The 24,409-nt window shown below is 42.8% G+C and overlaps 1 protein-coding gene across 1 annotated transcript in view; it reads left to right on the top strand.

Annotated features, from left to right (window-relative positions):
- The window catches only part of LOC142312939 (uncharacterized), a 72,967-nt gene extending 71,136 nt beyond the window's left edge, over positions 1-1,831 (top strand). The window contains 1 exon segment of the mRNA XM_075351928.1: positions 2-1,831. Coding sequence (XP_075208043.1) covers positions 2-232 — 231 coding nt within the window. The 3' untranslated portion in view covers positions 233-1,831.
- The last annotated feature ends 22,578 nt before the right edge of the window (positions 1,832-24,409 follow it).

The following is a 24,409-nucleotide window of genomic DNA, read 5'->3' as shown; positions in this document are numbered from 1 at the left end:
CCATTTTCATGTTCAGAATGTGGGAAATATTTTGCAAATAAATCACATCTTGTTATACATCAGAGACATCACACCGGGGAGAAGCCGTATTCATGTTTGGATTGTGGAAAATGTTTTAGTCATAGATCAAATCTTGTTACACATGAAAGAATTCACACAGTGGAGAAGCTGTATGCATGTTCACAATGTGGAAATTTTTTTACTAAATCAGATCTTGTTAACCATCAGATGAGTTGCCATTTTATGTACCATGTGTGGGAAGCAAGTTAACAAAAAATTTTGCTTCGATTGTACATAAAAAGATCTCCTATTGGAAACACATTGTCATGTGGGAAATGTTTCACTCACAAATCACTTCTTCAGTGTCAAAGAACTCAAAATTGGAAGTAACCTTTTTTTTAAATTGACAAATAGTAAAAGAAAAGCAGATGTTTTGAGGAATGAAATTCACAAGTATCACCTAGGAGAGGTAATGACCGAATAAGTCAATGTCTGACCCGTTAAGGAGCTTTGAAGAAGAAGACGCCATAATAAGCTGCTCTCAACCAAGAGACATTTTAATTTTTTTTGTCATCTAAAACGGAAATTCGGTAGATTTGTAGAATGGTCAACACATTGTAATTAAAACATCTAACACGTTTCCAGATAAGTCGCATGATGAACCCTTTTTGTGATAAAACTCTGCTCATTGTTTGAGAAATTTTGGTAAACAAATTTGACCTTGTGTCTTGTAAAGCCACTTCACACATAACGAGATCACCAACGACATCATTGCTACGTCACAGTTTCTGTGACGAAACAACGACTTCACCAGAGATCTCGTTATGTTTGACACGTACCAACGATCCGCCCCCTGCTGTGAGGTCGTTTCTGATTGTCCTAGGACATTTTTGGCTTGTTGGAGTCTTGCTGGGCAGGATGGATCTGTATGTTTGACACCTACCAACGATCTCGTTAACGACCTAGATGAGAACTTAAAATTGTGACACGTAAGCGTGTAGTTGCGTCACCTTTTCCGCTCCCCCTCTGCACCGATTGGTTGGCGCTGAGCACAGTACTGCGTTCTGATTGGGTATCGTTTCATGCTTTGTTCCTTTTTGAGCCTTGCTTTGAGGTCCATCAGTGAAGAACAGGTAATCCTGGTGGAATCGCAGCTTCGATCCTCAAAGCAAACACTCGGGAACGAAGGAGGGATGAATCCGGGTACAGATGCAGCTTCGATCTGAAAAGCAAGCAAGCAACCGGGAACAAAGTACAAATGAATCCGGGTGGAGTCGCAGATTCTATCCTCAAAGCAAGGCTCAAAAAGGGACAAAGGATGAAGCGATACAAAGTTGCCTTCTAGGCCGGCCGCCTAATCAGAACGTAGTATTGGCCACCAATCGGAGCGGAGGGGTGTGGAAAAGGCAACGCATGTGCATGCCTACGTGGCTTACAGCGTCAAACACTACGCCCCTATTCGAGGTCGGAACGTTACATAGCTGCTGTGTGACAGGGTCCCAAGGACCAACGAGATCGTTATACAGGTCGCTGCATCGTTACTAAAGTCGTTGGGAAAATGACTGTGTGACATCTGACCAACGATCTCACCAACGATTTAACAATGATCCGGAAACTGTGAAGTAGTAACGATCTCGTTAACGATATCATTATGTGTGACTGGACCTTCACACTGCCAAATAATTCTCCTTTACTATTTTATCTGTGTAAACTGTTTATGCTAAATAGTTACAAATATCATTTAGCAATTCTAGAGGAATTTATTACATTTTTTTTGTGTCCATTTTTGGTGTCAAATAGTCCTGAAATTTGTTTTGCGTCATTTTTACTCTAAAAGGTCTGATTGTTTTTACAGTCATTATTAAATCTATTTGCATATTAAACCATGCTCACTTTTGCTCCCACTTTTTAAGCCATATTTATGAATTGCAACAACAACTCTAATCATACAACCGCACTCTCATGACACAATACAACCTCGAATGTATGAATGTTGAAATTAATTTTTGCTGCATGGACTGTACTTATAAATTTGAGGTTCTTTTTTAAAGTATATTATATTCAAAGAAGAAGAAAAAACGCCACGGTATAAAGGGCGCTGCTCACAAGGGAGATAGGAGATAAATAGTGAAGATTTATTTGAGCTACAACGCGTTTCAGGGATACAATAAAACAATAATAATTTCCCCCTTCCTCAGGTAGCATCAAAGAAGAAGAAAAAAAGCCACGGTATAAAGGGCGCTGCTCACAAGGGAGATAGGAGATAAATAGTGAAGATTTATTTGAGCTACAATGCGTTTCAGGGATACAATAAAACAATAATAATTTCCCCCTTCCTCAGGTAGCAAATACCTTATCTCTCCTTTGGGAGTCCACGGGGTGCCGCAGCTCCAGCCTTAGGAGATCTAATTACATTGACTTAAACATCAGATTAGCCTGGCTCTGTGGGAACGGAATTCCTCTTATCTGATCCAGGAGTGAGACGCTGACTCTAACAGGAGGATTGCAGGAGCTCTGAGCACCAGCAGCAGTGAAATCTAAGGCTGCTGTGTGATCATCCTCAGCAGGATCTGTGTCGGCCAGCCAAGGGGTAACCTGGATCTCTCTGTCAGTGCTAACAGACAGTGTTGTACCTGTACAACACTCATAGGTGAGTGGAATTGTTTCATTATTCACCACATAAAGTTTACTCTTACACACAGGAGCGCCCTCTTCTCTCTTTTTTTTCTTTCATTTTTAAAAGTATATTGTAATTTAATTGTGGGTGCCAACCGGCTAGCAGCAAGGTAACCTTTTCAGATGGGCACATACACTAAGCCTGCTTTTTGCATCTAAAAAAATAGAATATTTTTTACAGTGTTCTGAATCTGATTTTGATCCAATTTTGACCCATGAGTCAGATTTAATGATAAGTGTGGCATTCAATTTTCTCATATGCAAAAGCGAAATTTGACATTCTCCTTTCAGCCAGTAAAAAGACACACAGCACTTGGATGACAATGGACCGCACTTTCAAATGAGCCATTCACTTAAATCAGGGATGGGCACCTTTTCTGTAGCCCCCGGGCAGATTCCCATGGACTGCAGTGATCGGGTTGGCCGTCGCGTCTTGCCGGCAGACAGATCTTTAAATCCCCATGTGCCCTGCGAGGACGCGCATGCAGTGTTAACCATCGATGCGTGCGCATCCCATTAGGTCCTCACTCTGGCCAGTGCCAGCGTGATCAGGATTTACTTTGTGGGCAGGGTTAGCGCTCTATGCGCTCCCGTCCCCCAGAACAAGAGCAGCAGCTTCACCGCTCCCAGTGCTGTGTGCCCCCCAGTGCTGTGTGCCATCCCTCAGTGCTGTGTGCCCTCCATTAGTGCTGTGTGCCCCCCCCCAGTGCTGTCTGCCCCCTAGTGATGTCCATGCTTACTGTGCAGAATTATTAGGCAACTTAATATAAACCAAAGATATTCCCATCTCACTTGTTTATTTTTACCAGGTAACACAATATAACTGCACAAAATTTAGAAATAAACATTTCTGACATGTAGAAATAAAACCCCAAAAAAATTAGTGACCAATATAGCCACCTTTCTTTATGATGACACTCAACAGCCTACCATCCATAGATTCTGTCAGTTGCTTAATCTGTTTACAATCAACATTGCGTGCAGCAGCCACCACAGCCTCCCAGACACTGTTCCAAGAGGTGTACTGTTTTCTCTCCCTGTAGATCTCACAGGTTCTCTATGGGGTTCAGATCAGGTGAACAAGGGGGCCATGTCATTATTTTTTCATCTTTTAGACCTTTACTTTCCAGCCACGCTTTGGAGTGGTTGAATGCATGTGATGGGTCATTGTCATGCATGAAAATCATGTTTTTCTTGAACGATACCGACTTCTTCCTGTACCACTGCTTAAAGACGTTGTCTTCCAGAAACTGGGAGTTGAGCTTCACTTCATCCTATACCCGAAAAGGTCCCACAAGTTCATCTTTGATGATACCAGCCCATACCAGTACCCCACCTCCACCTTGCTGGTGTCTGCGTGGGAGTGGAGCTCTCTGCATTTTACTGATCTAGCCTTTGGCCAATCCATCTGGCCCATCAAGAGTCACTCTTATTTCATCAGTCCATAAAACCTTTAAAATAATCAGTCTTAAGATATTTCTTGGCCCAGACTTGACGTTTTATCTTATGTTTCTTGTTCAAAGGTGGTCGTTTTTCAGCCTTCCTTAAGTTGGCCATGTCCCTGAGTATGGCACACCTTGTGCTTTTTGATGCTCCAGTAACGTTGCAGCTCTGAAATATGGCCAAACTGGTGGTAAATGGCATCTTGGCAGCTTCATGCTTGATTTTCCTCAATTCATGGACAGTTATTTTGCGCCTTTTTTGCCCAACACGCTTCTTGCGACCCTGTTGGCTATTTGCCATGAAACGCTTGATTGTTCAGTGATCACGCTTCAAAAGTTTGGCAATTTCAAGACTGCTGTATTCCTCTGCAAGACATCTCACCATATTGGACTTTTCAGAGCCCGTCAAGTCTCTCTTCTGACCCATTTTGCCAAAGGAAAGAAAGTTGCCTAATAATTAAGCACACCTTCTATAGGGTGTTGATGTCATTACACCACACCCCTCCTCATTATAGAGATGCACATCACCTGATTTACTTAATTAGTAGTTGGCTCTCAAGCCTATAAAGCTTGGAGTAGGACAACATGTATAAAAAGTATCTTGTGATCATGTATAAAAAGTATCCTGTGGAGATGCTGGGGGCATATACATCACAGGAGAGACTGGATCATTTACATCACAGAAGGGGCTAGGGGTATATACATGTCCCCAGCCCCTTATGTGATGTATGTGCTCCTAGCGTCTCATGTGATGTGTCTATATACAGCAGTCCCAGCATCTCCTATGTGATTTATATGATTTACCACTTTACCAAGAGTTGACTGCGCTCCAGACCGAGAGAAACCTGGAAAACAGTTTTGAGAAACAATGTCATCAATATCACAGTCGCACCAAAGAGAAGCAGCTCTAGCCAGCACAGTAGGGGTGAGTTAATTCATTCTTTGACCTAATATAGCAGGTTTAATTTTCACATTGATAATTTTGTGCGGCTCCCGAAGGTTAGTAGAAATTTGCAAATGGCCCTTGGCAGAAAAAAGGTTCTCCACCTCTGACTTAAATGATTGACTTTATTCCACAAATCATATTTAGACATGTCATCTTATTTTTTTGTGAACAGTATTTTAGACTTAAATTAAAGGGAATCTGTTACCATATTTGTCTCCTATAAGCTGCAGCCACCATCAGTAGGTACGAATTATATATAACAGTAAGTATAGGACACCCCTTTAAAAATGAGTTAAACATGTTATCCACGTGTGGTTAATTCCTCTGCAAATGTTTTATAATATACTGTAAATATGTCAAACCGTCAAGTCCTGGGGACTTACTAGAGGAAGGTCATTTAAGATGTCAGAAATCTCCTCTACAGTGATCAGTTTGTTAAGAGATTTGCCGCTTGTTACACCGCTTAGGCATGGAGATGTACTGTGGACTCACTGGACCATCAGGAGTCCGGTGGCGGCAGATTACTTGATACACCAAGAGACCGGAGAGAATTTGGAGAAAACAGAAGCTGTTTTTTTTAGGGAATGGATAACAGAGCAGATGGTGAGAGGGCCCAAAGGGTCACGACGCAGAGCACTGCCGGAGGAGCAACCGGTGAGGGAACCCCTATACAGGAATTATCCTGGCACAGCCCCGGAGGGTCAGACAGCCGCTTACCAGAGGGACGACTGACGCTGAGCACCCCCGGAGGAGTTACTGGCGAGGGAACCACTATATGGGAATTATCGCGGGCACAGCTCCGGAAGGTCAGACAGTCTGTAGGAGTCCCAGCTTAGACTTTAGATTGACTGCTCAATAGGAGAGTAAAATCTGAAATGCAATGTACCATCCAAGGAAAGCGGATGACGTAGTTGAAAGAATCTGGAATTCTCTGCACTTTTCTGGGAGAAGCAGATCCGGCCGTTGTAGGAATCAGCAGTGTTCCAAAAAGGCCTGAAGGTTCAGACAGCAGTAAAGGAAACCAAAGCATAAGATGCGACAAGGTATGATGGACCAGCTGCAGGAGGTTCTGTGAAGAGAAAGAGGTAAGCATCTTTGCAGAGCAGAACGCAGAACAGTTAGGAAGTGCAGAGCACAGCTGAAAGGGCTTTAACCCTAGCAACACTCTATGGGAATTAGCATGTTACCCAGACACCACCATTAGAGTACAGGTGCCTTTATAAGCAGGAAGCAATTATGCAATCAGAAACAGGACAACAAGGAACAGGTGTACTGCGTCTTTAAAATACAGCAGAGTGCGGCACGTGCGACCTAAGCACGCTCCCAGAGGGTCTGCTGAGAAAACGCAGGTGTCGGGAGGAGAAGGAGGCAGGTGAACGCTCAGTACGGCGGACAGGGTGAGTGATACACTGCAGTGGCAGAGGCTGAACCAGAGGCAGGAATGGAGGTGCGAGGAGAACGTCGATCTCTCTGCCCAGGGGAGACCGACCCCGCGACGGAGGGTATGACACCGCTTCTGATGGAGGAAATGTCAAACCAAGTCCAGACAAGTAATTATTAAGTAATAAAGGTTGATGATGCGGATTTAACGATAGGGTGTCCTCAAGATTCTAAAGTTTTTATAAAAATTAGGGAAAATACTTGAAATAGTAGATGGATTATATTGGAGTGTACCCTCTCCGTCTCTAAGGGCCTGAGGAGGCGAGGCAACAGATCGATTTTTAAGTGGACGAGCAAGTATCAAACGCACTTTGCCTTTTTCATAGTATTTTTTGCTTGGTGTATAGAAGCAATTTTTTGACCTTGTGCATTGATAAATCTTTCATCTTATCTCAGTTACCTTCCTTAGGATAACCATAGATGGTGAGATAGCAAATTTATTTTCTATTAATTTAAGCTGAGAAGTAGGTTTAAAATGACAGGTAATTAAGACATCTTTAACAAAGAGAAGGAGATGGGGGAAGCTTCTGTTTTGCAATTCTTTATCTGATGGAGTAGGGGAAACCCTCCAGCCCCTTATATTATTAATATGAACAGAGTTTATGGGTGTATCACTCAATTCTAATATCTCCCCATGGTGTGAACTCAGAGAGGTCTTTACACACTTTGCGCCCCTGACATGCCACTACCCTGGGTGGAAGGCCCAAAAGCACTCAGCCCCAGATCCAATTGCTCCTGCAGATGGGTCAGATGTAGAGCAGCAACTGGTGTACCCCTCCATGACCTCTCCCTCTACTACCAGAGCGGCTAGAGCATCTCCTACCTCAGTACCACCAGCTGACTATTTTTATCCAAGAGAAGTGCAGAAGCCATCTCTGTTCTGAGGCAAGATGGTTTTGAGACGCTCTCTGATAATAATAACAATAATAATAATAATAAAAAAAAAAGCCTCCAGTGAAGTGATGGGTGTTTCTGTGGAGTTACCCACACTCGCGGATGAGTTAGCCATGTGGAGACCTATTTGAGGAAAGCCGTTGGAGTGACCTGGGCTGACCTATTGATGTTCGCTCAGGTCACTGCACTGCTCTCCCAGTCAATGGGGAACGTTCTATTCTTCATTGACTGGGACAGTGAGTATGGATCGTCGTGGAACCCACTTATTGGATTACGTCGGTTCTGGATTTGTTTTTTCTTTCCAATAAATTTGTGAAAGATTGTGTTGAGGACTGTTTTTTCAAATAAAAATTTGTTGTTTAGTTTTTTTTTAATTACTGACTGGGTTAGGGATGTCGGGTATCTGATAGATGCCGTCACATCCCTAACCCCAGGGCTTGATGCCAGGTGACATTACACATCTGGTATCAACCACATATATTACTCCGTTTACCACCTCACCAGGGCATCGGGATGAGCTGAGGCAAAGCACCAGGATTGGCGCATCTAATGGATGCGCCACTTATGGAGCGTCTGCGGCCGGCTATTTTTAGGCTGGGGAGGGTCCAAGAACCGCGGACCTCCCTAGTCTGAGAATACCAGACCACAGCGGTTCGCTTTACCTTGGCTGGTGATCTAATTTGGGGGGACCCCACGTTTTTTGTTTTAAATTATTTATTTAATTTAAAATAACAGCGTGGGGTGCCCTCTGTTTTTGATTACCAGCCAAGCTGAAGCTGCCAGCTGTGGTCTGCAGGCTGCAGCCGTCTGCTTTACCCAAGCTGGCTACAAAAGATAGGAGGGATCCCACGTCGGTTTTTTTTTTTTCTTTTTGCTAAATACAAGGTTAAGTACCCTTTAGTGCCACATGAAAGGCACTAAAGGGTACAAGATTACAAAATGCTGGGGAGTGGGACATGATATATGTCTCACTTATTATCTATCTATCTATCCCTCCATTCATTCATCCCTCTATCTATCCCTCTATCTATCTCTAGCCATCTATTTATCGATCTAGCTGCTTCCATTTTTTTTGCGTTCCGCAAAAAAAACGGAAGGCACACGGATGACACACGGCCCGTATACGAAACGGAAGTCACACGGATGCATCCGTGAAAAAACAGGACCGTTTTTTGCAGACCCCAAAAACGGGACGATCGTGTGAATGTAGCCTAACTCTGGAACATAAATATATAGTGAAAAAAACCTCTGAAATTAAACTCTCATTGCCACTCCCATATCCCACTGTGGTAGCCCCCAGTCCAGTCCTAGGCACAGCTCCCTTCCATATACAGTATTTTCACATTACAACCACAAATTTAAAAGTATTTTATTGGAATTTTATGTGATACCAACACAAAGTAGCAAGTGTTTGTTAAGTGTAAAGGAAATGATACATGGTTTTCTAAATATTTTAAAAATATAAATCTGAAAATTATGACTTGCATTTGTATTCAGCCCCCCGTACTCTGATACCCCTAAATAAATTTCTGAGTGAACAATTGCCTTCGGAAGTCACCTAAATAGTAAACCAAGTCCACCTGTGTGTAACTTATTCTCCGTACAACTAGAGCTGCTCTGTGAAGGCCTCAGAGGTTTGTTTGATAACATTAAGGGTCAAACGGTATCATGTAAACTAAGAAACACACCAGACAGGTCTGGGATCAAGTTATGGAAAAGAGTAAAGCAGAGTTGCGTTATATATAAAAAAAATAGTCCAAGCTTTGAACATCTCACAGAGCACTGTTCAATCCATCAACCAAAAATGTATGGCATTTGGCACAATTGCAAACCTTCCAAGACATGACCTCGAGAACATAATAAATATATACTGAAAAAAACACGTCTCCTTGCCACTTCCATGTCTCATTGCGACAACCCTTCATCCAGTCTTATGCACAGCTCCGTCCGGCTTCTCCTTTACTGTTCCTCTGATTGCGATTTATTTCTGATTGGTCCAGTCATTATTGGTGTCTACTACAGGACCCATTATCATGACATTATGGCTTAGTAAGCAGAGGAGAAGCCAAAGATGCTGGGCACTATAATACACCCCTGCGAAGACCACACTTGTGCCATGACTGAAAAGGATAGACGGAGCAGGGCTGAGTGGTGGGACAGGAGAAAGTTGGGTCAGTATAATACTGTATATATACAGTAATGCCTTCACTTACGAGTGTAATTTGTTCTGTGACCGAGCTTGTAACTCAATTTGCTCTTATTTAAATTTAAATTTCCCACTGAAAATTAATTGAAATGTTATTAATCTATTCCAGCCCCTACATTAGTAATATAATGTACTGTATAAAATATAATAACAAAAGAAAATGTAAAGAAAAACTGGTTTTATTGAGTGTACATTATTTACCATGAAGATCAGGCAACACTATGCTACACTTTATCACTAAACATAATTGGTACTGTATAATTTTTTTACAGTACTGTACTGCATTTTTTTTCACTAAATCTTCATCTTCTTCACTAACTTTTACCTTTTACGCCACGCTTTCCTCACTTTCGCTTGCAGGTAGTTTCAAAATAAACCTCTCCAAAGAGGTTTGTTTCTTCCTCCCTTTCAAAATGTTTCGAAAATGAGTGAGGCAAGTGTTATTACACAGCGCCAATGCACAACTTGTTGCAATTTTTTCAGGGTGTTTCTTTTCAATAAATGCTGAAATTTTCTCCCACATTCCCAACATTTCCTTAATCTCACTTGTAGGGATAACCTCCACTGTCTCTGGCTCTTCTGCATTAATGTCCTGCAGAAACTCTGTATGCTGTTGCTGCTGTAGCTCCTTTAATTCTTCCATTGTCAGTTCCTCGTTGTGCTTCTCGATAAGGTCGTTAACATCATCTTCATTCACTTCCAGGCCCATGGACTTTCCGAGGGACACAATCTCCTCCACCACTAACACTTCAGGTTCTTCAAAGTCCATTTCAGACAAAACCTTCATAACGTCAGGCCACAGCTTCTTCCATGCGGAGGTTAAGGTCCTTCTTGTAACATCCTGCCAGGCCATGTCAATAATTCTGAGGCAGGTCACAATGTTGTAGTGATCTTTCCAGAATTCTCGAAGAGTGAGGTTCGTGCTCTCTGTAACCTCAAAGCAGCGCCGAAACAGGTGCTTGGTGAAGAGCTTTTTAAAATTTGAAATCACCTGCTGTTCCATGGGCTGCAGGATAGGGGCGGTGTTGGGTGGAAGGTAGAATACCTTAATAAATGTAAGTTCTTCAAGGATATCATCTGCGAGATTTGGTGGGTGCGCAGGAGCATTGTCAAGGATGAGAAGAGCATGTAGGGATAGGTTATTTTCCAACAGGTACTTCTTGACAGCAGGACCAAAGACCAGGTTTACCCACTGCACAAAGAACTCCCTGGTGACCCATGCCTTTGAGTTTGCCCTCCACATAACCTGCAGTTTTTCTTTAAGTCTTAAAGGCTTTAGGGTTTTCAGAGTGATATACGAGCATTGGCTTAATCTTGCAGTCACCACTTGCATTTGCGCACAGTGCAAGGGTCAACCTATCCTTCATAGGTTTGTGGCCTGGTATATTCTTCTCCTCTGCTGTTATATACGTCCTCCTTGGCATTTTTTTCCAAGACAATTAAACTGTGGAGAAAAGAAGCGCAATAGGGTCTTACCCAAGTAGCATTGGGGGAGAAAAAGGTAAGGTACTACTCACCTATAGGGGTTGTGACAGTCACAACTCCTATAACAGCATATATGTAGATAGATAAATCCAAAGTCACGGCAGCGGTCCCTCGGTTTGGCAGATAACAGGGAGTAGTAGGATGAGGGTTTCCAGGCCGCGCCAATGACAACCACCGTTAAGCTATTAGATTAATGTTGCTTTTATTCCAATTACAGGTCTACGCGTTTCGGAAGGCACCCCTTCCTTCTTCAGGACCAGATGGCAAGAAAACATCAAATCAAATCATCAAATAGATGTTTTCTTGCCATCTGGTCCTGAAGAAGGAAGGGGTGCCTTCCGAAACGCGTAGACCTGTAATTGGAATAAAAGCAACATTAATCTAATAGCTTAACGGTGGTTGTCATTGGCGCGGCCTGGAAACCCTCATCCTACTACTCCCTGTTATCTGGCATTTTTTTCCAGAAGAGCCCTGTCTCGTCACAGATAAAAACTTACTGGGGGATGTATCTTTCATCTTTTATCAGCTTGGAAAAAGTTATAATTGTTAGCTGCCTTAATATCCAAGCTTGCTGCTTCTTCATGCTTGACGACGGAGTGAATGCTGATTCGCTTTTTGAAATTATCAAACCATCCCCGACTGGCTTTGAATGACTCTTCCGGTGCCTCATCTGTTGATGTTCCTCCTGCGTGCTGAACCAAATCCCCGTAAATGTCTCTTGCCTTTTCACAGATGATGCTGTCAGTCACGGTATCTCCTGCGAGCTGCTTCTCTGTCAACCACGCCAGCAACAACGTCTCCATCTCTTTATGGACAGAGGTCCGGAGCGTTGAAATAATCTTAATGCCCTTGGCTGGCATTACAGACTTTATCAACTCTTTCTGCTTCAAAATCGTACATATCGTAGAAGTATTACGAGCGTACTGCCTTGCCAAGTCGACAACTCGCACACCTTGCTCATGTTTATGGATGATTTCTTGCTTTACATCCAAGGACATCATCCTTTTCTTCTTCTCCGCATTGATCTTGGCACGCACTTTCTTAGGACCCATGGCACCCCGATACCTGGACACTCCGATACCTTGGACGTCATGGACCAGGACCTCCCTCCGCTCCAACAGGCCTGATCAACCCCGGTGAGTGTTTGCATATTGTGTATTCACTGCCGATACGGTTGTTCTTGGAGAGGAGGGGGTGACAGGCCTTGTGTCCCCATCGGAGTTAAAGGTACCCGATAGTGACTCGGTGGTGGTGCCCGCTGGGGGCCCAGTAGCTCGAATCCTACCCTGTGGTGTGGATTTCAATTGTCACAAGGGATCCGGAGTATGGATAGTAGGGGGTAAGATGGCAGCAGTTGGATATAGCTGGTTAGACTGACCCGATCCGTAGTTGGAGGATACGGGGGGGATACCCGTGATCGAAGATAGGGATTAGGACAATAAATTGGTACAGCTGACCAAGTCCGAAGGGCGGGACATTCTTGTATGTGACATTTTTGTACGTCCTCCTCCTTTCACGGGACACCTTTGTTTTTATTTAGCTGAGGGAGCTAGAGTAAGGGTGGAACGCCCCAGTGCCGGCCGGACTGTAGCGTGCACCATATAGTCTTGAATTAGTGTAATCCAACTGCCGCCAAGACAGCAACAATGCTTAGGTGGAGAAAAAGAAAGTTGAGAACTCGGAAGGTTCGCAGAATGTTATAGAATTAGTGACAGACAGAGAGGAAAAGAAAGTTGTGCGCCATGCCTTAGAGATTTTTAAGGTGTTAGGTTTGCCTAGGAGAGGACGGCTACAACCGTCACAATGGAATGCGGCGCTGAAGGGAAAGAAAGGAAAGTTGAAAGAAAGGATTGTGGGAAGATGCACAGGTGTTTGGTAAAGTGTAGCGCAGATGTTGCAGTCAGAAGGATAGGTTGAAATAGAAGAAGAAGGTGCAGGAGACAGGGGTGTATGTTAACCCAGCTAATTCAAATTTACATCATGCTGGGGAAGTGGCCCGGCAAATGGTTTTACAAGGTGGTCAGACGATTCAGGAAGAATCAGAGGAATATGTTTGACAGCCTGGTGAGAATAGAGTTTACAAGTACAAAATTTGTTACTTTGAATCCCTGAAGTGTCGACCCCTTATTGTACAAATAAGTGAAAATTTTGAACAATTGGTGTTTTAAATGTCCGGCAGCATTATATCTTAAAATAGAATAGGGGCAGGTAAATACATATTTTTGTACCGTGTTAGCTAATAAAAAAATCTTAAAAGACTTACCCCAATAATGTTGTAAGGCATTATATTCATTTGTAAAGCAATAAATTAACCCTTTCACGACCGGCCGATTTTTCGCTTTCCGTTTTTTTTTTTCGCCATTCTTTTTCTGAGAGACGTAACTTTTTTATTTTTCAGTCAATATGGTCATGTGAGGGCTCATTTTTTGCGGAACGAGCTGTACTTTTAAATGAAACCATCAGTTTTACCATATTGTGTACTAGAAAATGGCAAAAAAATTCCAAATGCTGAAAAATTGCAAAAAAAGTGCGATAGCACTATAGTTTTTGAGATATTTTATTCACTGTGTTCACTATATGGTAAAACTGATGTGTGGGTGTGATGCCTCAGGTCAGTGCGAGTTCGTAGACACCAAACATGTATAGGTTTACTTTTATATAAGGGGTTAAAAAAAAATCGGAAGTTTGTCCGAAAAAAGTGGCGCACGTTTTACGCCATATTCCGTGACCCGTAGCGTTCTCATTTTTCGGGATCTTAGGCTCAATGACGGCTTATTTTTTGCGTCTCGAGCTGACGTTTTTAACGGTACCATTTTTGCGCAGATGCTACGTTTTGATCGCCTCTTATTGCATTTTGCGCAAAAGTTGTGGCGACAAAAAAACGTCGTTTTGGCGTTTGGAATTTTTTTGCCGCTACGCCGTTTACTGATCAGATTAATTGATTTTATATTTTGATAGATCGGGCGTTTCTGAACGCGGCGATACCAAATGTGTGTATATTTTTTATTTTTTTAACCCTTTAATTTTCAATGGGGCGAATGGGGGGTGATTTGAACTTTTAGGTTTTTTTGTTTTTTTTTAATTTTTTAAAACTTATTTTTTTACTTTTTTTTTTTATTTTACTAGTCCCCCTAGGGGGCTATTGCGATCAGCATTCCGATCGCTCTGCAGTATCTGCTGATCACAGCTGGAAGGCTGTAAACAGCAGATACGCTGTCTTTCTCTTTTGCTGTGCCCCGGGCACAGCGAAAGTGAAACCAATTCATGTGTAGTACAGGAGTCATCACATGACCCTGTACTACCATGACAACTATCGGGAGTCACGTGATCGCGTCACGTGACTTCCGGTTTCGGCGGTAAGTAAAACTTTACCGCGATTGCGCTTATAATGGCGCTGTCATGTATTGACAGCGCCATTATAAGGGGTTAATCGGCACGAGCAGATAACGATTCTGCTCGTGCCTAGCAGGCACACATCTCAGCTGTGAAAATCAGCTGAGATGTGTGCCGATCGCGGCATGCTGCCGCCGGAGGACCGCGGGCAGTAAGATTATGTCATTTAGGACGTAATTTTACGGCCCGCGGTCGTTAAGGGGTTAAGAGAGAAAAAAAAACAAAAAGAAGGCTTGTTTGGTTTTCGTTTCAGGAATACAGGTTTTTCGAGTTTTACAGGGGAGATAGTCCTATCTTAAAAAAAAAAAAGAGACTTTTCCCTACTTTTAGCAATTCATTGTAAATTATATTGGAAAAAGTAATTGACATTAGTGGTTTATTTTACTGATTCTATCTAAACAGAATAAATTGAATTGTGGACATGTTTAGATTTATTGGTAGATATTGGAGCATAGAGGTCAGGCTGTGTACAATTAGTTAATTATTATAATCTTTATTAATAATATAATTTATTAATAATTACAATAATTTGGTTTACGGCATGTGGATGATTTATGGCATTCTGTGTTTGATATATAATGTATAGAATAATCTATTTTATTTTTATAGAAAGATTGTAATGCAGATTTCTGTGGTTAAAGCAAAGGTTGAAAAGTCATTGAAATCCTTTTCCATTATAAGGCTACACATAACATATTTATGGTGTTCCCGGTTAGGTATGATCTATATAATGTGACTTTTGTGCCTAAATGTAGAGCTCCGGTGACACATACTTTTTGAATCTAATTATGCTTTGGATAATGGATTCAAAAAGGGGGGAAAGATGATATGGAAAGTCACAACTATTTTTAAGTTTTTAATTTGTTAATCAATTGAGTTTGTCTATTAAGTTTTCTTTATATTTTTATCTGTAAGGAGCATACAGCAGACAGACATATATCTCATGATTGCTCTGCTGTAACAAGAATTGTCAGATTTTGAACATGTCTCAGATGAGCCCATTGTTAATGCAGATTTTAAGTTTTTTTTCGTAGATGGATCCAGATAACAAGATGTTGGTTGATTCTACACTGGATATGCTTAGGTTACGCAACATGAGGTAATAAAAATCAAACCACTCACTCCTCTCCCATCGGAATAGGAGAACGAGATGAAGATTTGCGATTGCTGTGGTTCGTAGAGCGGAAAGGGGTAAGATAGTCAAATATGGCTATAGGCAGCAGATCTTTTCTAGTGTGACGTGATAACCCTATAAAGACCATAGAGTGCATATGAGCCCAAGTGGAGGCTCTCGCACAGGTGCAGACAGCAAAGAAGCAATGAATGGGCCTAGAGTTGAGAGTCCTTTACCAATGCAGACCAGTACCTTGGTGGCTCCTGTCACGTCCGTGACATTGGTTACTACTTGTGTTTTTAAATCCCTACAGAAACAAGTGATTCAGCAAGGAACGGAGTGTGAGACGCAGGGAGCCAGCTGACTGAAGAAGGTCTGTGGATAAAGGGTGGTAAGCTTTCTCTGCCATGAGTGCTCTACTCAATAATGGCCCAGGTAACCCATGAACACATGTGACAAAGATCATTATAAGTGTGGTGGTGGCGAAGATATGGGCGGCACCAGTGCTCAGTACCCAGGTGGCCAGACACACCAAGTCTTGTAAGACCTGTGCTTAATACAAGGTAGAGAAACTAAAAAGACCTCATAGAAACACTCCCCTCATCCGCTCTACTGCTCTGATGATTGCAGATTAGACATATACATCTACCATGAGTAGGTTTATGTGAGTTTGTGCGTGTTGTGTAAATTTCTTTCCAGGTTTGGTCAGAGGCATTCCAGTGCAGAAAGTGACGTTATTGCTGAAAAGCCCTAGCATGAAGGTGGTATGTAAAAAATGGGTTTACAGAAGTAAAAAAAGTGTATATTTTATAAAAAGGTGGAAACTGGCAAGTCATGAACCAAATCTATGTTTTGTTTTCTTTTCGTAATAAACAGGTCTATTTGTAAGATATTTTTTGGTTTATCACAGGCATGTACAATTTTTTTATATGATTGACTAAACAGTGTGATAAACAGGTGTATTCTCCAATTCCAGATTTTAAATCAGTGTCAGGAGCACGTGGTCTTCAGTCAGGGGACTGATTAATCCTAAAAGGACAAGCGAGAATGAGCCATCCAGCCACAGAAATATCAATAAGCTCGACAGCAGGGCAACATGGATTCACACTTCGCATTGCAGAAGGGTCGACCCACTGAAGCTACACTGAGCGTCTTGCTTGTATTTATCCTTTTTAAAAGACCTGTACAGTCTCAGGTCGCCATTGCCAAAACAGGTAGAAGAGAGGACTTAGAGAACCTTGAGATATGGGAAAGTCCAACTACAAAGGGTGAGGACTCGTCTAGGAGTCCTTAGTCTCAAACCGGTGAAGAAAACCCTTTCCCCTCTCCGCCCATGCCTCAACGTTCAGTCAGGCAGGTTTTCCCAACAGATCTCTTTTCCTCTCTTCCTAAGGGAACACAGTACCCTTAGTATTCGGAAATAGCAGAAATAAGTCTTTAGGGGGGACTGGCACCGTAAGAATTGGAGTAACCTAAAATACTTAATTCAGCCATGTCACAGACCCAGATACGTAGTTTAGTTGATGTAACCTAATATACATATTTATGAATGCTTTTGTTTTCTACTAACATATATATAAATATATTCGTTGATTTTCCTTAATACAAAATGCCAGCTGTTAACCCTCTAATCTCGGGAAAAGTTTTGGGAGAGCCCATCCCAACAGGCTGATGTCTCCCTGGCCTAGTCTGCTGAGCACTGGCAGTGACACGCGAGTTAACGTCTCGCCTCAGAAACCAACGGACCTGAAACAAATGAAGCAGAAGCGGCTGCCATTCCACCCATTATCTCAGAAGGCATCTCTAAGTCAGCGCCTCAAACTGTTCACATGAAGCCTCATCATGCTTTGGCTTTTTATCAAGAGCAGATCACCAAGGTTCACGAGTCGGCCCTGGATGGACTAGCACCAACCAAGTATCTTCCTTCTCATTTAATATCTGAAAAAGAACCACAGACAATCTGTAGCAGATGTTTTTTGGTTATGTGCTGACCTCAAGATAAGATCTAGGCTCGAACTTCCTTGGTCAGGACAATGTGCCCTAATGAAAGTGTTAATGCCGATCCTAATAACCCCTGTAAATCATGGAGTTACCCTTGAGCAGATAAGAACAAGTAACCAAGGTAGAGCCAGAGCCCCGTAGAGCTGTGTTAAACAATGACCTATTGGAAGACCCCTATGTATATATTGATGTAATTGGAGTCCCAAGGGGGGTCCCAGATGAGTATAAGGCCAGAGATGAAGTAGCAGCAGGATTTAAGTCCTTACTTCCCATTATTACTGTGAATAAAAACGTTGCAAGGATCAATTATCTTTATTATAATCAACAGAGATTTGTTAACTACTCCAGGAACTCCTAAACTGGGTTAGCTACTCAGTTGGGTCAGACTACTCTGCTGGCCAACGAGAACCGGATGGCTTTGGATATGTTATTAGCAGAAAAAGGAGGTGTTTGTGCAATGATAGGAGAGGCCTGTTGTACTTATGTCCCAGATGAAACAGGCCCAAAATGGTAAGGTCACCTAGGCCCTAAAACAATTAAATTCCTTATCCAAAGAATTGAAAGAAAATTCAGGGGTAACCAATCCTTGGGGAGACTAGTTTAGTTGGATGGCTTCTCTGAAAGGGATACTAATTCAGATAGCGATTATAACCCTTCTAGTGTTGTTTTTTTGCTATAATTATTGTTTACTGTACTTTGCCTTGCTGTAAGAAGATTTGTAATAAGGGAACAAACGAGGCTATAGCCATGGCAATCTTCCCTTCAGTGTTATATACAACAGTAGCCCCTTCCAAATCTGACACAATGGTTACCATCAAAGCTCAACAACCCAAAGTCAAACTTAAGAGGTTGTTATAGAAGGGGGCCACGGGCCCCGGATCACCTCTATGGGAACTGAGGTGAAGATGCTAGGAAACAGCGTGATTAGCACGCACCTATATACCATAACTGTGGGACACTGTAGTCTCTGGGTAGACAGATAATCTTATTAAGGGGAGACTGTGAAGGCCTAGGCTATGAATCGTTTGTCCAGTATGATATTATATTATAATAAGATTAATCTGTATTTTGAATGTTTTATGTATTGCTTTCTACATATATCTGACTGAAATGTTGCAAGGATTGTATATGTAAACAAACTATGCTTAGGGCTAAGTAATGAGTTTGCAGTCTCAAATAAGTAAACTGACAGGTTCTTGGAAAACCGGTTAGACTCATGATTAAGCAATATTCTTGAATAGACTTTCGTCCGTTCCCAGACACACCTGAATGACTTAAAGGAATGTTGTTTTACAGGACTGTCCAAAAAGCTGTATAAAATGTTATACTTTTGAAAACACAGGCAGAAGACCTTCACTTCTCCCAAATAGAGACACATTTCTCTGTGTGGTCATTTTTCTGATTTGAAATCCAGCTCTGTGACCCTGAGAGAGACCCGGAGGTCCCCCCTAACAGTAACACGGCACACCTGAAACAAAAAGGAAAATATAGGATATGAATCTTTTCCTTTTTGTTCATAATGAATTTTACATTTTTAAAATAAATATAGTACAGTATGGAGTTTTATACTAGATTGCTGGATTACCGTTCTCTACAGTTAACTCCTTCTTCAATGGTCAGCTGGAGTCTCCTTCATTCCAGGATTCGGAGATCACTGGTGGATGTTCTGATAAGTATTTATTCATTTCACTCCTGAAACAGTACATCATGAAATTCTAATTAATTAAATGATAAAGACAATATAGAAAGACACAGTTCCACAGATTACACAACTCAAAAGGATAAACAGATGCAACCCATTCATAAAAGAGAGGAAAAAGATCAGCGCTGTGGACTAAGGAGGATCTTTATCCTCTCCTTTTTCCTTGCATTTCCCACTATGTACACCTGGTTAGACGGAGGCAGTTGGTGAAGCAGTGGGGTTGGAGGCGATCACTTTCTTTGATCTAGCAGAGCTTCACACGTTACTCCTCCGGCTGGGACGACTCACAGGATCAGTAACCTATGCTCCTCAGATAATTATGCATCCAGCAAACATCTTTGTTGTCGCTCGCTTGTATGGGTGGTGTCACACACAGTGACGACGACGACGTCGCTGCTACGTCACCATTTTCTATGACGTTGCAGCGATGTCCCGTCGCTGTTGCTGTGTGTGACATCCAGCAACGACCTGGCCCCTGCTGTGAGGTCGCCGGTCGTTCCCGAATGTCCAGCTTCAATTTTTGGTCGTCGCTCTCCCGCTGTGACACACACATCGCTGTGTGTGACAGCGAGAGAGCGACGAAATGAAGCGAGCAGGAGCCGGCATCTGGCAGCTGCGGTAAGCTGTAACCAGGGTAAACATCGGGTAACCAAGGGAAGACCTTTCCCTGGTTACCCGATATTTACCTTCGTTACCAGCGTCCGACGCTCTTGCTGCCAGTGTCGGCTCCCTGCTCTCTGCACATGTAGCTGCAGTACACATCGGGTAATTAACCCGATGTGTACTGTAGTTAGGAGTGCAGGGAGCCAGCGCTAAGCAGTGTGCGCGGCCCCCTGCTCTCTGCACATGTAGCTGCAGTACACATCGGGTAATTAACCCGATGTGTACTGTAGCTAGGAGTGCAGGGAGCCAGCACTAAGCAGTGTGCGCGGCGCCCTGCTCTCTGCACATGTAGCACAGCGATGCGTGTCCTTATGATCGCTGCTGCTTCTGCTGTGTTTGACAGCTAAGCAGCGATCATAACAGCGACTTACAAGGTCGCTGTTGCGTCACAGAAAATGGTGACGTAACAGCGACGTCGTTGTCGCTGTCGCTATGTGTGAACCCAGCTTTACTCAGATGTTGGCTCACATCATAAAGCTAAAAAATCTTCTGAGCGATGGCTCGTATCTTGAAAAATTCGTAAGTTGATTCACTCGTAAGTCAAGGTATTACTGTATTCATTCCCCGTCAACCTTTCCACATTTTTTCACATTACATCCACAAAATTGGGATTTTATATGATCTACCAACACTAAGTAGCACATAATTGTTAAGAGTACAGGAAATGATACATAGTTTTTATGTGTCCCTACATAGCATGTGGAAAAAGGTGCTGTGGTCAGTTGAGACCAAAGTAGAACTTTTTGAGCTAAATCTAAAAGGCTAGATGTGGTGGAAAACATCCACTTTCCCTGCTGAGGAAGCCCCAGAGTAGTGGCGATACATGTGGGGGGGTCATTCCTCATCCTAATCTTTGTCTGAAATCACAGGTTTCTTTAGTCCTTACCCAGCTTTTCATATCCATCTCTGGCTTATTTGGTGGATCCTTCTCGTAGCTATCTACTTCTACCACTGCTGTTGGTTCTAATTGTGTGTTATGTTATATACATATTGAGTCCATAAAATCCAGTCGAAGGCCCCTTTCACAAGTATGTGCTTCCAGTACGTGTGGTGTCCATTTTCACAAGTACAGGAGACACATTCACATATATACTAATGAAAATCTGTGGGAATCTTCCCACCTCCGTATTTTCACAAGGACCGGGTATCCGTGTAACCTACATATGTGTGTCCTCCACAGGGAGACATGTTCATTTTTAATCAGCAGTACGAACACATGGACCAATACAAGTCAATGGGTCCTTGAAAAACACGTACAGCAAACGGATGACATCTCTGTGCTGTACGTGTTTAACATTGCAAAATATAGGAGAACCTTTGTAATTTCATTCTTTTAACCATACCGGAAAAAACAAAGATGACACACAAACGGGGAAAATGGGAAGTGACGGACATGTGAAGGGGGCCTGAGCGGGGCTCCGTGACCTCTGGGATCCAGTGCTATCATGTCAACTTCCAGTTGACCTGACCTCACCGAGGCCGGCCAAAGGCTCCCTAAGTGACTGGGCTGTGGGCGGAGTTTCACCGCTCGTCACAGCCCAACATCGCTTTGCTTGCGGCGCTTTACAGTGAAGGAAAGCACGCATAACATGCGGCTGCGCTGTGACACTGAGCTATGATGTGTGGTGACACGCCGCCCACAGTCCAGTCACTTAGGAAGTTTGAGGCTGACCTTGGTGAAGTCAGGTTAACTGGAAGTTGATGTGACATCACTGGATCTCAAAGGTCACAGAGCCCAGGGGGGTCACGCAATGGGGATGAGCGGACCGCGATAGCGCTGCTCACAGGCAGAATTGTCTGAACAAAGTATTTGAAAACATCCTTCCCTATCAGTTTTACAGGGATGTGGCCCCTATTGCAGAGTAGTGAACCACCCCTTTGGTCTCTACTTGACTTTGCTTGCATTTTTTGTCAGATAATCTGTAAATTTATATTTATCAGGAAGATGAGGACAGGTAGTGGTCTTATTACGTACACACCTTAGAAGTGAACTCATACCCTAGTGTTTTTTAAGTGGTTTTATCAGTATTGTGTTTTCCATGAATTACTTTTGTTATTTATAATAAATATGTTTCCCTACGGTGCTCACATCATAAGACAGGAGTAAGCAAATACTAAGTTTGTTAATTCTCTTAGTATGTTCTTGGCTGAGCCCGACTTATTTGGTAGTGCCCTCAGTTTACCTTGTTTGAAAAACTAACACTGTACAGGAATCTAAAATCACCATTCCCACCATCACACATGGTGGTGGCAGCAGCATCCTGCTGTGGGGAGGCATTTCTTCAGCAGGGACAGTGAAGCTGGTCAGAGTTGATGGATGGAGATAAATACAGGGCAATCCTGGAGGAAATCTTGTTAGAAACTGCAAAAGGCTTGAGACTTTGGCTTAGGTTCACCTTCTGGCAGGACAACAACCCTAAACATCCTGCCAGAGATACAATGGATGGTTTAGATTAAAGCATATTCATGAGTGTGAACGGCCGAGTCACAGGCGAGACGGAAATCATAATGAGAATCTGTGACAAGACATGAAAATTGCTGGTTACAGACGTCTCCATCCAATCTCACTGAGCGAGTGCAAGTGTGCAAAGAAAGGGCAAATATGTCACCTCTAGATGTGCAAAGCTGGAGAGACCCCAAAAGATCTGCACCAGTAATTGCAGCTAAGGTGGTCCTACAAAGTATTGACTCTGGGAGGCTGAGTACAAATGCAGGGCACAGGTTTCACATTTATATTTTTTAATTATTTAGAAAATCAGGTATCATTGCCTTAACACTTCACAAATAGTTACTACTTTGTGTAGGTATCAGATAAAATCCCAATAAAATAATTTTAAGTTTGTAAATGTAACATGATAAAATATGAAAAATTGAAGGGGATTCCCACTTTTAAAGTGGGCCACAAACAATCAGAAAATAGTTAAAAAACAAAATATTACTCACCCTTCCTGGGTTGGGTCCTGTAACAGCTATACTCCCTCTCTCCATTCTAGCTGCACTGGTGACATCACAATGGCTGCAGCGGCGGCGTGGAAGTCAGTCACGGAGCTCAGTATATGTAGATGGCAATAGTAGCTAAGCTCAATGATTGACTACAATGGTGATGTGTGCTCTGGTCACCGCAAACACCAAGACCCAAGTACAGGCGGTGAGAGTGAGTACGATCTGTATTTGTTTTCTCCGGTGTAAGGAGACTTATAGGCCATGCAATGCTTCTCTGGAAAATTACATATGCAAATTGCCTCTTCAGAGAGGAATAGGACATGAACTGTTGTGGCACATATTAGGGTGATAATCCTGAAAGTCAATATTGACTGTAAAATAATACTTGCCACATGACTTAGGATAAGAAGCCAAACCATACATACCATTTGCAGGCAAATGTTTTGGGGTATTAACCCCTCAACATTGCATAGCAAGAGGTATAATTTGGTTGGGAGAAAAGCCTCTGACAAGGTTCTAAGGGCAAACACTATTCCTTGTGGAGAGTGGCAAGATGGCGTAAGGAGACATAATGGCCATGCGATGCTCCTCTGGGAAGTTATACAGTGGAAACTCGGTTAACGAGTAACCCAGTTAGCAAGTATTCTGCTTAATGAGCAAAGCTTGCTGTAAATTTGTAATTCACTTTACGAGCAAGCTTTGCCGTACGAGCAAAATACTCACGGCACATAGGGTACTTCCGGTTCCGTACATCCACCGAGGTCTGACCCGCTCTTACAGTCCACACACACACATACACAAACACACATAGACATGCACAAACATGCTCAAACACGCACAAACACACACAAACATATATTATGCTCCCCTTACCTTCCGTTCCATCGCCAGCCTCACGGTTCTTGTAGTTCGCAGGTACAGGATGTGTATCGGGTAACCATCGCGACGAGAGAGGAACTTCCTCTGTCACCGCTACTCAAAGGCAGTGCGCTGAACAATCAGCTCCTGCCTTTGACGTCAGCGCTCTGGCAGTGGACGTTCCGGCATCAGTCGCGATGGTTACCCGATACACATCCTGTACTGGCGAACTGCAAGATTTAGGAGGTCAGCGATGGAACGGAATGTATGGTGAGCATAATATGTGTGGGTGCTTGTGTGAGTTTGTGCGTGTGTGGATTGGCACAATAGGGGACCAGGATGGGACATTTAACAAGTTGTGGAACGAATTGTCTGCATTGCAATGATTTCCTATGGGAAATCTTGCTTTGCTAGACGAGTAACTTGGTTAACAAGCACACTCCCAGAATGGATTGTTCTCATAAACCAAGGTTCCACTGTATATGCAAACATCCTCTACAGAGAGGAAAAGGACTAGATCTCCAGTGCCACCTATTCGGAGTATATGCTCCACACATATCCTACACGTGGCTTCGCTCCCTTTCCTATTTCCTCGGCACAACTCTGTTCCCTTTCTTTTCCTACTCACGCGGCTTCACATTATACA

This window comes from Anomaloglossus baeobatrachus, chromosome 5 (genome assembly GCF_048569485.1).
Source record: "Anomaloglossus baeobatrachus isolate aAnoBae1 chromosome 5, aAnoBae1.hap1, whole genome shotgun sequence".
NCBI classification, from domain to species: domain Eukaryota; kingdom Metazoa; phylum Chordata; class Amphibia; order Anura; family Aromobatidae; genus Anomaloglossus; species Anomaloglossus baeobatrachus.
Note: the sequence above shows the minus strand (reverse complement) of the source record. Positions and strands in the feature narration are given on the sequence as shown.